Raw genomic sequence first — 18253 nt, 5'->3', positions numbered from 1 at the left:
TTAGCATTGGGAACATTCTTTCTATGGAACGGGGGACCGTAGTAGCACTTGAGTTGAGTAACTTCACCAGCATCATTCTTGCGAGTCTGGGCAACAACCTTTTGATTCTCTTCGTCCAAATCGGCCTGTAGTGTCTTTTTGCTCGGATTAGCTGAGTCATTCTGGATCTTTGAAAAGATGTTAGGTCAGGCTTAATTAATTAGATAAGTCAAAATGATTGACAAACCTCCTTTCCAACAGATCTGGAACCCCTTGCGCTTGTAGCCTTTGCCTTCCCTTTCTTCTGTCGATTTGCAACTGGTGATGATGTTGCTTCTGATTCATATTCATCATTGATGGATGCAGTCTTACGCGAGCGTTTGTTTTGATGTTTTGGGGCGACCTCTGGTTCGTCTTCAGAGTCATCAACATGCTTGCGTTTGTGATGTTGTTTTGTTGCGACCTCTGGTTTGTCTTCAGAGTCATCAACTTGTAACGTGGGAGTCTTCTTCTTGTGCCGGCTGGTAGAACCACTAGCTAGTATTATTTGGTCGATTGAAACACGGCGACGGGAGTCGGGTGAGGGACGACACATGCCCTGGCATTGGGGCTCCTTGCGAGAGCTCGGAAGCGATGGATGACATATCTGAGTAGTGATGGTAGGATTATTAGGTTGGTGGATGATTGGAAAAAAATGAATGGGGAGGTTAAAAATATGTATCGATGGAATTATAAATGTTAAGGGGTTGAGGTTAAAAAAAGATAAATCAATGGTGTTATTGAGTTGTGATCTTGCGTATGATAATTGATAAAAGTTTAAGATATGTTGGATGGATGAAAAAGCAGACAGATTAGAAAATGATCAATGTCAAAGAGAAAGAAGGAAATGGTAGGATGTAACAGTGACTTACAAAAGTTCCAGGAGGCCATCAAGCCCCTTGCAGATTGGAGCTGAGAGCCAACCAGATGATTGTCAACACCAGTTTGACAAATCAAACTGGTCACCAAGGGGTCTGAGCTTGCACCAGTCAAGCTCCTATAACTTGGCTTGCAGACAGTCGAGTGCTGGTGGTGAGGGTGGTGCGTAACCACATGCATCGAGAACATGCCTAGTGTGTCCAGATTTGTCAAGATCGAGTTTAGTTTGGCATGTGTGGCGTATGAGAGAGGTTTCGCAAGGGTTGGAAGTCAATAGTATGATGGAAGTGTGATTTCCAAAAGGGGAAACTACACATTTAGGTGAAAAATACCCGATCGGCCTCCATGGCCCCGCAAACCACCGCTGCCTGCGGTCTGCGGTTTTACAAGGAGCGCCTGCGTAGCTGTTCGGAAAAAAACCGATTTCAAAGGGTTGGAAAGCTCTGCGGAGTTTTTGCCCCCAGGAGCAACGCTGCACAGCAGCGCAGCACCCTCTGAAAACCACAACGCCCCGCTGTGCAACAGCAACGGGGGGTGTTGCTTACCCAGTGTTGTTTCTCCGGAGTCTCGTGGCGGAAGTCAAACTTGACAGACAATTGTCGAGATCCAATACCGGAAGTGGTATTGCCTCCATCCATGTTTATATCAAGGAGATCGCCCAAATTGAGCGGGGCAAGTAAGCGATTTCGCTCTTCCTTGGCGGCATCTACAGTGACAGTGTCCGTGGCGCGGGGGTCCACGGTGTGAGAAACAATCCTGAACGTGAAGAGAGCTATGTGAGTCACACAATCAGGTTTCACATGGCTAAAACAAACTGACTGGTGGTTGTTATCGGATGGAATTTCAGACAAATCTGACTTCCTGGAAGTGTTTGATTGACGAGGAGGCATGTTGAGAAATTGATTTAAGTGGCAGTTGGATTGATCTGACAGTGAAAGCTGGAATGATAAGAATTGTTTGATGGAGTCAGAAGAAATTCTGATCATATTTTCTGGAGAATGAAATAATGTGTGATCGTGGCCGGAGTCAAAAAGATCCAGGCCACCCCAACCGGCCATCATCGTTATTCCCATCTGGAATCTCTGGAATTGTAATGGTTGTAAGAGTCGAACGTTGAGAAGGTTGTTGAGGATCGGCCACTTAGTACAACTCGCAATCCGCAGATCCTTGTTCGAGATGGGTTAGTTGACAGCCCCGGCCACTTCAATTTTGGCCGGTGCTGCGCCTCGCACGGGCCAGCTTGTGTTTTTTCGAAATTTCCGATTTCAAGCCTTTTGAAATCTACTGTACAATCACAGGGGCCAAAATAGATACTCACATACATGTGAGCGTTGTAGACTTTTTGGAATTCTCCAAAAAAGATTCATTTTCTTTCAGATTGCTTCAATTCACAATCTTGTTTGTGTTCAGGTGATCATCCTGTGGTTCTCATATTTTACTTGACATTTATTGAGAAGGCTCATTTCCATCTTGGATGAGCAATAACTGATTCCCGATGAGTACTCAGGATCAGCTCATGAGGCACTGAATACTCAGCAATTTGTTCAAAATGAAGATGATCACATGAACTATACCTTCCTGAGGCTCCATTTTTCAGTGAAGAAGCCTGCCCAGGGGCGTCCCATTTGAGCTGCTCAGCAAATACTCAGTAGCATCCCCTGACTGGATCACTGATGGGCCGGAGTTTTCTCAGACTTCCTTGCTAAGGAATGAAGCCTGATAAAAGCGTCATCCTATCTGCTCATTGCTCAGCTAATCCTCAGTGATATCCCCGGATAAAGTTTTTCACACTGAGGGGCTGAGATCAACTGAGCAGCCCCTCAGCCAATACTCAGTGACATCCTTTGGATCCTTCTGATCCGGCCAGGAATGTCCCTGAGGAATAGCTGAGCAGGCCCTCATCCAATGAGCAGTGAAATCCTCTGGATCCTCCTGATCTCAGGGATGCCCCTGAGGAATAACTGAGCAGCCCCTCATCCAATGAGCAGTGAAATCCTCCAGATCCTCCTGATCTCAGGGATGCCCCTGAGGAATAACTGAGCAGCCCCTCATGCAATGAGCAGTGAAATCCTCCGGATCCTCCTGATCTCAGGGATGCCCCTGAGGAATAACTGAGCAGCTCAGTTGAACGAGCAGACGGGCCTCAGGCTTCATTCCGGAGCCATGAAGCTTGAGGCAAGCTTGGCGCTCTGTGATCCATCTGGGGGATACTTCAGAGACTTAGCTAAGGAAATACTCAGTTCAGCTCAGCCCCCAAGCTATACATTGGTGGCATCCCTTGGAACTTACTGAACCAGGGAATGCCCTCAGGATCAGCTGAGCAGATGGATCAGCCCTTCCTCAGACTTCTTTGCTCAGGAATAAATGCTGAGGAAGGCTTAGGGCCCGTTCGGCTGGAACCCAAAAACAGTTTTTGGCCAAAAACCCCACCAAAGCCAAAAACCGTTTTTGGGTCAAAACAGTTTTTGGTTTTTTTCAAAAACGCCGGTGTTCGGCAACTTTGTTTGATCAAATACAAAAACCGTATTTGATCAAAAATTCATCGCTTTTGAAAAACAGCCTCAAGGCTGTTTTTCAGATCAAAAAGTCTTTTTGCCCCTCACCCTCCCTCACCTCCATCAATCACCTTCAACTCATCTCTATCTCTCCACATGACAACACCCTTTCATTTCCTTCACACACCCCTCTCCGTTACTCAGCTTTCTTTTCTATTGTTCTCGTTTATTGACTCTATCATCATTTCAACAACTACTGTCGTCTTTTCATCGACTATTGTTGTCGTTGTTTACCAACTCTCGTCATCGTTCTTTATCAACTCTCTCGTTGTCTTTTTATCAATCCTTTTGTCATCTTTTTAAAAAGTCTATTGTTGTCTTTTATAATACAATAGAAGCAAATGAAAGACTGGGTCACTGTGACAGATGTACCTTTGCCAAAAGCTGAATACACACTAGATACAAGTTGCTCTATCTTTCAGCATCTCGACGGAGTTCAGATTATTTGTACAGAAAGCTCAAGTCTCCCTCATCATCTGCATAGGCCTATGGAGGTTGTCCAGGTGCAACTGTGATGGATGGATGGATCAATTTGAAAATGATTCAATCAAAAAAGTCTTGTCATTTCATCTTGAACAAACAGTCGAAAGGTGATCAATGGTCAACAATGATCATTTTGATCTTTTGTTGACCTTTTTGGTCGACTGTTCGGTAATCTAAAAAGGCCGAAAAACGAAATCTCTATCCGCCCCTCAAAAACTATTTTTCAGGGGCGGATAGAGATTTCGTTTTTGTGTAACAATTTTTGGCTAAATCAGCCGAACGGGCCCTTAGTTTGTCTGCTCAGTTCCTGATGATCACGTAATCAGCTGACAAACAGAAAGAAAAGGGAAACAAATGGGAAACAAATGGGAAACAAATTGGAAACAAATGGGAAACGAATGAGAACAAAACAGGAAAATTTCAACGCTCACATAGTTGTGAGCATCAATTTTTGCCCCTGTGAATGCTGATAAAGAGTTGAGGTTTTTCGACCAGAACCAACACTTTTTGGTGACCACCATTCACTATGTACAGTAGATTCCATAAAGGATGAAATCGAGAATTTTTCAAAATCGAGTCATGGTCCGTGCGCCCAGCAGTAAGGTTGAGATTGACTGTGCAATCTGTCAAACTTACACGCTATATCTGACGATATACAGATGCTTTACTGCAAAACATTGATGTGCCAGTCTATAATTTTGCTTCACCTTTAACTTCTTGGTGTCCAAACGGTATAAAGCTTATGTAGTCTGAATGATAGTGTTGGATCGAAAGAAGCCGGTGTTTGACTCTTCTTTTGCGTTTGTCACTCAAGTTTTTTATGTAAAGATCAATAATGATTGATAAACTTGACACATGCAAAGAAGACCAGGTCTTATTGTCATAATTTTTGTTTTATGGCAACAAGCAAAAAAAAGACTTGTGGAGTAAAGAAATACAAGTCAAAAGGAAAGCGACTCGAACCTTTGCAAGCAGTCTTTCAGCCCAACCAGCATAATTAATGGTTCATGAGAATACCGTTATGCCACATTGCTTTCCAGATTTACCGTATTTTTTGGTATAGAGCCAATGATACCTTGGTGATATGTATGTATTTATATTCGATGCGGCATGTAAGTTTGACAGACGCGCAGTTGATCTCAATTTTACTGCCGGGCGCACGGACCATGACTCGATTTCGAATAATTCTTGATTTCATTCTTTATGGAATCTACTGTACCTAGAGGATGGGACCTAAACCCGTCTTCTTCTCCCTGAGTAAAGAGCCTCCTGTACCACCATTTGATAATTGGATTGTTCGTCCGATCATTTCTCCGGCGGAGCAAAAATGACATGCAGATACGATTAAACTTGACAAGGAAAATATCAAGCTCTATGAGCTCTATGGCCTTGTATGGTTACAAAGCTGGTCAAACTCCAATTGTGTCTGTTTCCGAGTTTTTCTGAAACCACATCTGCAAATGAACGGGCGGAACAAATTAAACCACACATGTCCACCCTACGCCTCAAGCCTACATGAAGTTGTCCACGAGTTATCTGAGGCTACCCTTATACATACTGCTTGATCCCTCACCGCCAAATGATCTGATTAGAGACGATAACCATCAATTCACGTCAATTATCTCTGAATTCTACAAAAACTCTAGGAACAGCATGTTATCATTTCAGGCAAGATTTTTTTGGACGATCCCGTTCATTCTCATTGCCTATTCGCAACACGCTTCATGTCAGGGCACGTCTCCATTGGGTTCCTCGGGAAATCAATCCCCAGATGAATTGATTTCCAGTTGCGAAAAGCTGAAGAGCTTGGTCCCTACCGCGGTGTCAGGCCAAGCAAAACTAGATGTCTACGTGTCTGATATGCATGGTATTTTCGTCATAAATATACATCTTACTTATCGTGTAAAATGTGGTCCTGATGTCAAGGTTTTTTGTTATTCAGAGGCGGGGAGTTTTTCGACACCAATGGCCTCGGTGAGGTACAATGCAGTCGTCCCAAACCTACCAGAGTTCTGTCGATTTGGTAAGATTGATCAGTCCCCTTTCCGAGATGTCAAAAGCGATTAATCCAAAGCTGACAATTTGTCACACTCGCAATACTATGGCCCATGTCAGGTGCGTTTTTCAACACTTCAAGCCAGAGCAGAGTTCAGTTTGAAGTCTGGTTGCCAACAGATGGCTGGAGCGGTAGAATGGCTTTTGTGGGCAACGGCGGAGGTGAATGATTCTCCGACAAATCATCAATCCTGTCTCTTTTCTGATCTTCGTCCCTTGGCCTGGCTATGTTTTTGCCCTGAGCTAGATGCTGGTGGTGTTAATTATCCAGAGTAAGTATAAATAGTGTCAAGTCTTGAGGGTGATAGAATAATCACAAGATATCTTTGACATGGTACTGACTTATTTCTTCCTACTTTTTGAACAGCATGGTGAGTCCATACAGTTCTCAGAGTTTTTTTTAAAGTGCTAGTAATCGAACGCGGGAATCTCATTCTCCTTCACATTGCGTCTGATACCAATGATAACAGGGAATCCCCTTGGCAAAATACAAGTTTGCGGTCGTCTCTACTGACACTGGGCATAATGGGACGGACAGCGATGGAACATTTGTAATCAACAATCCCGAAACACAATATGATTTTGGATATCGAGCTGTTCACCTTAGTACCACTTTTGCGAAGGTGGTTGTCCAGAACTTCCATGAGGAGGCAGCTAAAAAGAGTTATTGGATAGGTCGGTCGAAATCTCATTCCGCAAGAATGTCGATATGTTTATGGACTCTCTTAAAGCTGTTCAACCATGATAATAGGTTGTTCATCGGGTGGTCGGCAAGGATTGAAGGAAGCTGAAGCTTTCCCCGAAGACTTTGATGGTATCTTGGCGGGTGCTGCAGCGCAATGGTGGACTCATTTGTATGAGGAGTTTATCTATATAATTGTACCTTTTGAATCCTGTCTAGACCTGACTATAAATTATATAGATGCGGGTGGGCGATTCAGGTCAACCTACGTAACCTGCCGACTTTGGAAGGCCACCTTCGACCCAGTGATTGGAAGCTAATTCTTAATTACACAATCCAGGCGTGCAATACTTTGGACGGTGTCAAGGATGATGTGATCACCAGTCCATCAACCTGCAATCCAAATCTTGAATCTCTGCTTTGCTCGCAAGACCAATTGCAACTCATTGATCAAAACGAGACTATGTCCACCTGCTTGACAGAAAAACGTATCGCCGTTGCCAAATCTATCTATGAGGACTGGGTGGATGAGAATGGGAATCTGATGTTTCCTAGCGTATTTCATGGATCGGAGGATTTTGGTGATTATCTTATGACAGGAGTGCCGTTTGGACCAGGACCCAATTATCTAAAATACCAAGTGTTGGTGAGTTGTATACCACGAATTCAGATGTGTATCACATGGCGTGATAATTTAAACCCTTGATAACTTCCCGATAGAACTTCACCAAGGTGAGCTCGGATTACCAGTTCACCCCACAAGAAGTTGCTAGGCTCGTCAAGATTGCCGATCAAACAGACCCAGGCCAGTATAATTTCAATGGTGACATATCACCATTCATAAGACGCGGCGGAAAGTTAATAACTTACGTTGGAATGTCTGGTATGTTCGACAACTGGAGTCCGTCATAGGGGTGAAGCTCACAAAAATCCCATACATTTGTAGACCCTATCATTCCAAGTCGTGCCGTAAGATTTCTATCATCACGTAATGGTATAGTGCAATATCGGACTAATCAGCTTGATTCATCCCCGAAAATCAAAACCCAACGCACAGTCAATAATGTTCCACGATCACGTGAAAAAGAACTTGGGGGTTGACCCGAGAGACTCGTACAGACTGTTTGCAGTTCCGGGTAAGATTAGAACCTGAACAATAGGTTGGGCTGAAAACAAAGCTTATTCACTGTTTGCTACTCTGTATAGGGATGGGACATTGTGGAGGCGGACCTGGCGCATCAAATATGGGCGCAGCGTCACAGAGAGACGCAGACTCAGGAGACAACTTACAATCAGCTTCTTTTGACGCCAAGCACGATATGATACTGGCCTTGATTGAATGGACTGAGAAGGGGACTGCTCCCGAAGAGCTTATAACAACAAAATATGTCGATGGCTTGAGCAAAAACGGTATAAAATTTCAGAGAAAACTGTGTCCTTGGCCGATGGTATGTTTTGCTCTCGACCTCTATCTTTCCTCCAAGCTCAAGACTGACACTTCTTTTATACGTCTTCAAAGATGGGGAAATATGTTTCTGGGGATCCTAACTCGTATGAAAGTTACAGTTGTCAAGCTGAACAGCAATGATGATATGCATATACTGCTACCTGAATTATTTCTTGTGATCTTCAATCCTGTGTAACACTTACACTAGTAACGTCAAGCAGAACTATGGACAATGCTTCACTTTCATTTAAATCATTATCAACTACAGCACCTCTAGGGATTACATGGATCATGGGTCTTATTTTATCATCATCTGACCAAGATCATGTTGAAGTCGAGGATTTTTCTCTCTTATCTGTTTCTTTATTTTTCTCTCCAATAGTTACCATCCTAACTAACCGTATTGAGTCCACCTAACTTGTTCTGTGGTGTTCTCTTTGTTTCTCTCTGTTCAAGCTCAATAGTCACTAATCCCAATCCGGTAAATGAGACTCACAACTACTATCATTTGTTAAACCTATGTCTAGAAAGATATCACACTATAAAGAGCGGTTGTTTGCGTGTTGTTGTTATTTTCCTCACTCAAACATTTCTCTCTTTACTTGTGCCACCTTACGACAGGTGCCTATCTTTCCATTTCTCACTCTTTAGTGATCTCAGCCGCAGCGCTTTACCTCATCACTAATAAGTGATTCCTTACCAGTCACCTGGCCATTCTGATTTCATCAGGTTATGAGCCCAGAAGCTTACCTGAGCGCACTCGCTTTCTCGTAGAGATGGATGTAGTATGTGAAGCTGTGGCATAAGACCATCAACTCCTGTAAGACTGCATACTCTCTTACTCATGCAGCAAGGGGGAGTGTTGGCTGTTGGAAGTGTGCTTGCATGATTAATCACTTGCAGTCTGGAGGAGCTGTATTGTAGAGACATGTACCCACCACAGTGACAAAATTGGCAACACAAGCGTCTGTAGCCTACACCCCGGGCAAGGCGGCGACGCTCCATATGTAGCGTCATGCGCGCGCTTCGCACCGGGGCCGGAGCTTCACATGGAGCGTCGACAGCTGCCGCATGAGCTGTCTCTGAAGCGTCACCAGCTGCTGCATGCCAACTGTGGATCACCAGATGCTGCACAGCAACTCTCTCTAGTCTGAACCTGTAGTGTGAACAAGTTCATGATTCTCAAATCTCACAGTCACAACTCTCTTGCTTCCCATTCTGCACTCATCTCATCGCTTGAGGTCCCTTTACACCTCATCACTGTAATTAGCATGGACCTGCTAATCTTGCAAATTAGTAGTAACAGCACAGATGTTGATCGTTCAATTATGGTTCAAAACCAATGCCTTTTGATTCAAATCCAGATCTTTGATCATTTGACCAAGTTTGATTCCCAAAATACCAGGCATCGAGGTATTCCATAAGATCAATTTAAATACACAATGAGATTATAAGTACGATCCCTGTAATCGATATGAAGTGACTTTCAAGCTAAATAATTGAATCAAACCGTGAGGTTTCTTGAAAAGAATTTGTCGTATGACTCCTCATGACTCTCTGTGGTGATTGTATTGGAAGTAGTGATTCTTCAGGTTAGTCACTGAAAGAATCTTTAAATGGATGTAACTGAACAGATTCTAATCATTATTGTCCACTTAATCAATCAAAAAATAGAAATTAAAGCGACTTGATTCATTATGCTACAAGCATTTTTTTCTTTTCTTTTTGAATTTTATTCTTTCCATCTTCATCACTACTCCAAATTAAATTGTGATCATCACTTAAGGTTGGAAATTCTTACACTCTAATTCTTCGGTTCCACTTTCTTTCAATCTAAACCAATCACCTGATCTAGTAATCACAATGATGTGATTTATAAAGGCCGTTGCTATTTGCAGCCCACACAAAATCCATGTAGGCGCTGTTTTGGCAGCGCCTACATGCCTTTTTCCCACGAAAAAGCGCCTACAGGCTGGAAAACCAATGTAGGCGTCATTTGTATACGCCTACATTCCAAAAATGAAATGTAGGCGCTTGTATTTTACGCCTACATCCCTTTTTTTGCATGTAGGCGCAATTTCTGAGCGCCTACATTTAAGATTTGACATGTAGGCGGGTGAATATCACGCCTACATGGATTTTCCGGGATGTAGGCATGGGAAAAAAGCGCCCACTTTCCTAATACAGCCATGTAGGCGTCATTTCTGCGCGCCTACAGCTATTCAGATGCGCGGGAACGCGCCTACACGTGTGTGTACGTGGAAGTTTGGTCAAACTTCACGTACACATCCACTGATATAGAGGGAGGAAGTTATTTACAAACCTTCTATTTCTGAATTATAATAATCTGATCCCCTTCATGTTGAGATGAGAAGATTGTATTAAACTTCAAATACAATAACACAACTGCGTTTTTGGTCTTTTCTGTCCTCCGGTTCTCTCATTTCGAGTCCGAAATGTGTTTTCCGTCCTCCGGTGCACTCATTTCGAGGCCAAACTGCGTTTTTGGTCTTTTGCGTCCTCCGGTTCTCTCATTTCGAGTCCGAAATGCGTTTTCCGTCCTCCGGTGCACTCATTTCGAGGCCAAACTGCGTTTTTGACATCAAAATGGGGCTTCATTACCCGGCTGAGGGGTTATGAAGCTGGATTTGTAACGCCTACATTTGCACGACTGGATGTAGGCGCTGATTTGGGCTAAAAAAACTATGTAGGCGCTCATTTGCCAGTGCCTACTTACAGAGGAGGGAATGTAGGCGCTCAAAAAAAGCGCCTACATCCTTTTTTTGGGGATGTAGGCGCTTTTTGAAAGCGCCTACATTGTTTTTTCCATGTAGGCGCTTAAAAAAAGCGCCTACATAGCCCAAATGAAATGTAGGCGCTTTTTTCGAGCGCCTAAATTCTAAAAATAGAATGTAGGCGTACACAAATGACGCCTACATTGGTTTTTCAGCCTGTAGGCATCATTTAAAAAAGAAAAAAGCGCCTACAGGCTGTATGTAGGCGCTTTTTGGCGGAAAACATCCATGTAGGCGTATTTTGGACAGCGCCTACATGGATTTCATGTGGGCGGCAAATAGCAACGGCCTTTACTAATGGGTTCTTTTGGGATAGGGAATCCATTGTTATCAACAGGATTATCAGGAGGATTGGCGATGACCAAGTCTTTGTCTTCTTGAGGATGCGCCTGGGTTGCTTTGCTGGCCTTTTTGCGACGCCGAGTTCGTTTCTTGGGCGAAGCCGCACCAGAGGCTGACGTTTTGTCTACAGGGAACAATGCAGACAAGTTCAGTAAACTTCCTTCAGAGACATATCAAAGTACAGACTTGCCATTTAATGCCTGGGGATCAGGTAAATCGGATTGGGAAGAATCTGAGTCTTCAGCTAGTGAGGTGCAAGACGGGACTCATGTCAGTGGGTTTTGATTGGGGTAAGTGTGTATGTGCAATTGAGTAATGGGAAATGACCAACCTTGATATGACGAAGAAGAGGATTCTGATTCATTGTCACTATTCTGTGTCACTGGAAAATAAGGTTCTGTCACTTTCAATTTTACTTAGCGGCTTTTTGGGAATGAGGTCAAACCTGGGGCAAGCTCAGAGACGTGTGTTTTCTTCTTCCGCGAACGGCTGCCACGAGTTATAGCCATCAAATATCGAGTTCTGGTGTGAAAGCTAGTGGAATATTTGGGTAAAGCACCTTGCGATGAAGAAAGAAAAAGAAGTCCTAAAGAGTTCTTCTTGATATCTGGTGTGATGGCTTCCGAGTGAAGAGAAAAAGGGGTTGGGAAAATTTTTGAAGGTGGCGGTACAAAGCGAAGATTGGGATGGTACAGTTGGGGTAGTTTGGGGTGGTGTGTTTTGTGTACATACTAGGAGAGACAATGGAGACTAAACCAAGCCTGGCTCGCAGCGCTACGTAGCGCTACTAGCCAGGAAAGTGCTAGCGTAGTTTGGCAAACACCCGCTCAAGCTCGATAGCTTTAGCGGTGGCGGGCAACAAAAATCCCGGCAAAAACATAGCGAAAAGCGTGGTTAAATTGCGCCACGCTACTCAGCGTTACAAGCCAAAACAAAAAAAGTTTTTTATTATTTTTGTAGACTATAAAAAATGAAGAAAAGATGGAAAAACTGTGTAAAGGAGCGTAGAGAAAACTTAAAGCAATCGTTTAAAGGAGAGTCAAGAAAGAAAAAAGACTGAAAGGAACATAAACTGATAAGAAAACTTAAACATAGGTTTTACGGTTTTTTTTTGAGATCGCTTTCTTTGCGAAGTCCAATACCTTGCCAACTTCAGCAAAATCACCGCTGAGAGGGACACCTTCCCCCATCCATAACGTACTACTAACTAACATTTCAGTCATTCTTGGCTTCAACCCTCCTCGTTCATCGGTACAAACTCGTCCTGCGATAGAGAAAGAGCGTTCGGGAGCACTTGACGCTGCTGGAGTCGCAAGGTAGTTGCGAGCTAACACTGACAGGACTGGGTATTTAACTTCATGTAGCTATAGTTGTAAAGATATCAAGGTCAGTAAGGTTAAAAATGATTCATTTAAAATTGAAAAAAAGACGTACCTTCCACCAATCCAAAGCATATTGGGGATTATTGACATTGGGAGATTTCATCGGGTCGATGCCTTGAAGGTATTGATCCAACTCGTTAAGGTTGCTTTCGGATGCCACCTCATTGTAGAAGTCAAGAAATTTTGGAGAAAACAATTTGGGAGATGATTCGAGTGGAGCTGGAGATGTGTTGACAGGTTCAGCTAGAATTTGGGTTCGAGATTCAGCTGCTTGACGCTCAGTGTTGAATTCATCTTCCAATAAGGATTTGGCTCGATTGTGTTCAGTAGATTGCTCTCCAAATGCATGAGCGAAAAAGCGGACACGTAAACCGGGGTGAAAAACGGCAGCAAGGACTAGAGTGTCGCAGGCAAGGGCCTCTTCTAAATAAAGTTTGATCTTCTCAAGCATAATATCGACCATTGGTGATAGTGGGTCATTCTCGTGCATTACCTTAAATCTAGCCTCCATGTTTTCTTTGAGCTGTTCATACTTTACTAGCACCATGCAGCCTGTAGGAAGATTACCTTCCATCTCTCGAGTCAAAAACTTAAATGGCTATAAAAAAATGAAAACAAAATCACTGATCAGTATGTATCAATTACAAAGTTGAGATGGGTTACTTACAGTGAGGATATCTAGCAAATCCCTCAGAGCTTGCCAATCAGCCACTGAAAAGATTACTTCTTCAAAATACCCGTATCGCTTCCCATCCTTTCTTGAACGGCGCTTCTTGGAGTGCACCTCAGCAAGATCCTCCTTCATCACACCGTCAATCAACTGAAGTAATAGCATTGTTAGCACCAGGTTTGAATAAGGTAAAGGTTTGTATGACTTACATCACGGGCTGCCCACATGCGTTCCCATCGCTCAGCTTGAATTCCCCAACGGATACCATGGCCAGATAACAGCGCCTTAAGTAGAGGTAAGTGTTCTCGTTTACACTGGAGATTTGCTCTTTCACAACGTCGGTTGAAGTCAGCCCAATGGCCACTAGAGCGTGTCAACTTTTTATTCACCGTTGTAGAACTTATAACCCAACAAGGGTTATACAGAGCTGGAAGAGGATAATCCACTAATAAAATGACTAGTAGAAGTTGTCTAAGGACTGCTCTTCTAAAACAACACAATCAGAAAGAGCTCTGTTGTATTGAGTACTGATAAGGCACCAGAGAAATATATCCACTGTAAACATCATTCAACTTCCCCAATTTGGCAGAGGAAAATGATTAATAGTACAGTTTTTCATAAAAGAATCGAATACTGCACACCTGGGCCATTTCACCCACACTACATATGTGCAGCAAGCTAAGTCAATAGTTGTCTATCATGTACATACAGGTCTGCTCAGTTTTTTGCCCATCAGAATAAATAAATCACATGTTATACCACATGTAACTTTTTCGACTTTGAAATTTTTTTCCCAAAAATTCACTACATATAATTCTGTAGCTGCTCAGGCAATATTGTTGAAGCTATGTCTTAGTAACAGAAAGTGTGTTACATGCAGTTGAGTTGATGAGATCACACCAAAACATTGAGTCAGTGTATGTAGTCAATCTTTTGGAAGCTTTGTTCAATCTGAAAGAAGTTACAGCATGTATTACATATGAATAACTTGTCCTGATGAGCAGATAACTGAGCAGAACTGTATGTACATGATAACCACATATTCACTGAGCCTGCTACACATATGTAGTGTGGGTGTTATGGCTCAGGTGTGGAGTGATAGACCATTTTATGACAAATCATACTCCCAATCATTTTTCCCTGCCCACTTGGGGAACCCGAATAATGTCTGCAGTGATCTTCACACAAAATTTAACTTCAAAAGCACACTTTGTATTACTATCAACACTGCTATAGTGTTATTCCCAATTGATAACTAAAAGAAATAAGCAATATCTGATTGATATTATTCCCAATAAGTCTTTATGACTATAAAACTAAAGTAAATTTCTCTTTATAACTGTAATAAAGGGCGTATTTAAGTGACCAGGTACTATTAAAATAAGTTTATAATGATAAACAAAATAATAATGGCGTAAATGATAAAGAAAAAAAAGGGGAACAACAGTCCCAAAACCCTCTCAAAGTATATATAACAATGTACTAGAACTTTTACAATGGTCAACAGCCTCAAAACCAATCAAATCCGCCCAAAATTCCCTAAAAACCCTATGATGACGCAATTTAATGATTTTGTTACTAATAAATGATGTAATTTTCACAGCTAAAAGTGATCAATGACGCAATAATATGATGTACAGCACTTATTATGATGAATACAGGTGATTTTTTCCTTGTAAACTAGCTGAAAACCAATTTTTGAGATTACGAATTTTTTCAGATGTGCTCCAATTTTTGATTACTAAAGTGCATCTTGTAGCCCACGTGTTACTGATCATTTCTGACACCTACATGACCTACTTCTGATGAGTGATGAGTAAGATATTGAGTTGTGAAGTTAAGGTTTTTAGTGTTACATGTGACTTGTGACTGTAAATTCGAGATTCACACTAATTCTTTATTTGCCTTATAACTTTTTACACACACCTCCGTTACTAATGATTTAAAGTTTGTACATTATGTATTCCACTCTTATGCGTTGAATGAGCCATCTACCAACCTATTCTGACGTCATTTGACATATGTAATTAGCTGAAAACCTCCATTTTCCACGAATTTCACCCATTTTCTTCACTTTTCACAGCTACTACTCTCTTTTTCTTGCTCATGTAATATGACATCATCATCTATAACCTTAAAAATCCCGGAAAATCCTCTTGGCAACCTTAAATTCCATCACTACCACTATTACACAACCAAACTACACGTGTACCTCTTGTTTACCAACTTCGAAAAAGTGCCTTTTCCCTAATAACTTCTGTTTCTACTTATCAACCTTGAAGATTAAAATTGTCATAGTATAATATAATGTTGTTCTTTCATATTCTAACCTCATAATACCCATAACTTTATTTTTACTAACCTAAAAACCATTTTCCAACCTTTGTACCTATAATTCCGAATTTTTCTTATGTTTTTCTTTCTTTCTTTTTGTAATAAATTTGTAAGTAAACTATAATGATCTTAATATATAACGTGAAATAAAATGATGTAATGTTGACCTAATGACCAATACATAAGCCTACAAGAGCTTCAATTGATCAAAAACCTCCATTTCGATTTTTTTTTCCTGCTGAATCCTGCTAATAAACTGGTAAACTGGTAATTGTGAATTTTTTAATTGATCCCATAAATTGATCACCACACCGTGTCCATCTAGAGTAAGAGGACAACAAAACATTATAAGTATTAAAATTATAAGTGATAGAAGCAGCTGATCAAAAAGGACTCACATCTTTACATAACTGTTTCATGTATGTGTCACCAAGCAAGTAAGCGGCCTTACGACTGCGATAGTATTCGGGTTCATCGTCCTGCTCCTGGTCTTCTTGCTCCTGGCTGGCGTTGGATTCTCCATCGCTATTGGAATCGCTGCTAGAGTTTCCAAGTTGATGATCATCGGGCTGATCATCAAATCCGTCCTCGTTGGCAGACCCATCTTCGGATCCAGATTCGCTAGCTCCTCCCTCGCCATCTTCATCAATGACCGCCAAGACATCAACCTGTGGGAATCTTCCCAATGCGCTATGTCGAACCCGCCGAGGTTTCATCCCAAGAGCATCCAGGCCAGCCTTGACGATAAGTCCCATTTTATGACAAAAGCACCGGACCGACATCGATGTTGATCTCCAAGGGAAGTCAAAATCCGATTTGAGGCCCTCTTCTCGAAGTTGATGTTGCATTTCCCGGCCGAGGGTAATGTTGTTACTCCCAGAATCTGAGACACCGGCGAGCATGTGAGATTAAAAATGATATCAGTACAAAGTTTAAACAATAAAAGGAACAGAAAAAAGAAAAACTTATCTTCTTATATAAATCATTCTTCTTCAAGAGTGTTACCATAGGCTCAGCAAGGAGATGACCCTTGTGATGCCATGCGACCAGTTTCAGAGACAAGTGCCTAACTACATAAGTCCAGTCCTTCCGTATGAAGGACACGGATGCACCAATGAACGCATGAAGGTTTCCCTTCACCGTCCACACATCCTGAATTAGACAGAACTTACTGTCTAATTCCTGCAAATCATATATTCATCAGATCTTATAATACAAACAATCAATAAAATTTAAGATTAATTGAAATCTTACCTTAAGTTCTTTTTCAACAACTAAAGACCGGAGTGAGAGGTATAACAGGCCCCCAGATAGCTCCTATTGAAGGTACCGACCAAAAAGGTATCTTTTTGGTTTGGGAATTTCTTGATGTTAGGGACAAAAAAGGTATTTTTTGACCCCGTTGGAATTGATCATAGCGACCTCGGAGGAATTAATCCAAAATTCCTTAGCTTTTCCTAGGCTAGTTTTGCATTTTAGGGACTTGCAAAGAATTTTTTGGCATTTTTTTGTGATTTTTTCCACAAATGTTACCTACAAAAGAGGTATTCTCGGCCCCCCAAACCCTTGAATTCAGGTATGAATAACTGAATTTTGAGGTTTTTTTGTTGGTATGCTTCATAGGAGCTATCCGGGGGCCTGGTATAACCGTTTTGCCTCTTCAGCTGCCCATTTTCGACCATAGATACGGGCCTCCGGACATAGCCAATACAATACCGACTTGAGTACTGGATCATCAATGCGTTTGAAGGGTAAAGCCTGGGCAACTTGCCATACAGCCAGGCCTTGATTCAAAGTTTTATTAGAAAACTTTGGTGCTGAGACAAGGAAAGCGGCGAGACTGTTTTGATGATCCTGCTGAAGGCGTTGGACTCGCAGTTCGGCCTCAGTAGGTGGAAGTTTAGCACCAGCTGCAATTGCCCGAGCGCGTCGAGGACAACCAGCACCTGATTTCCCAGCCTGTCGGTAACCATCCCGATGGCCCTTGAGGTTGGATCGACGGGAGCTGCCACTGACTCGAAGGACCTTTGTGCACCAGCGGCACTTGTACAATAGCCCTGGTTGATCGAGTGGCTACAAATGTATATCAAGATACTTATTAGTTAAGTATCTAACACTACACCAAATGTCATCTTTACCTGGCGGTAAAGAAAACTACTGACATAGAAAAGTCCTGAGGGAACAGGAAGAGAGCTAAAAATCTGGAAAAATATGCACCTTGTTCCTAGATGTTGGGGCGTCATGATGAGTATTTTTTTGTATTTTACACGCAGATATTGGTTTTTGTACTAACAATAAACACTGAAAATCAACAAAAACTCACATGTAACAATACCTGAAATTTGGGTCATGAGTATGAAGACAATATTTTGTGGTCTAAAAACTTCAATAACTTTTGCAATTCTGCTCCAAATAACTCGATTTTTGGTTCATTCAAAAGCTGAACCATTCTCCTTCACACTTCATAATGTTAGTAAGGTGCTATCTAGTCATTTAAACACTCTACATATGTTCAAACAGTTCTGCATGAATAGCTCTGTAGGATCTTTTTTAGACCAGCTACAGATGTGATGTCTCAATGAAAAATGCTAGAGGAAAGGCTCACCTTTTT

General features: G+C 42.0%; 2 protein-coding genes across 2 annotated transcripts; one reads left to right on the top strand and one right to left on the bottom strand.

Moving 5' to 3' along the window:
* Positions 1-208: 208 nt before the first annotated feature.
* Positions 209-574, bottom strand: MELLADRAFT_66678 (uncharacterized protein; the record flags this gene model as incomplete). The annotated part of the gene is made up of 1 exon (XM_007414678.1): positions 209-574. The coding sequence occupies one exon, from the start codon at positions 572-574 to the stop codon at positions 209-211; it is 366 nt and encodes a 121-aa protein (XP_007414740.1).
* Positions 575-6358: 5784 nt separating this feature from the next.
* On the top strand, positions 6359-8260 carry MELLADRAFT_66677 (uncharacterized protein; the record flags this gene model as incomplete). Its single annotated transcript, XM_007414762.1, has 9 exons — positions 6359-6361; positions 6461-6665; positions 6742-6844; positions 6913-7318; positions 7393-7555; positions 7619-7641; positions 7673-7808; positions 7879-8120; positions 8192-8260. The coding sequence occupies 9 exons, from the start codon at positions 6359-6361 to the stop codon at positions 8258-8260; spliced, it is 1350 nt and encodes a 449-aa protein (XP_007414824.1).
* Between the last annotated feature and the right edge of the window lie 9993 nt (positions 8261-18253).

Source organism: Melampsora larici-populina (assembly GCF_000204055.1).
Source record: "Melampsora larici-populina 98AG31 unplaced genomic scaffold MELLAscaffold_45, whole genome shotgun sequence".
NCBI classification, from domain to species: Eukaryota; Fungi; Basidiomycota; class Pucciniomycetes; order Pucciniales; family Melampsoraceae; genus Melampsora; species Melampsora laricis-populina.
Note: the sequence above shows the minus strand (reverse complement) of the source record. Positions and strands in the feature narration are given on the sequence as shown.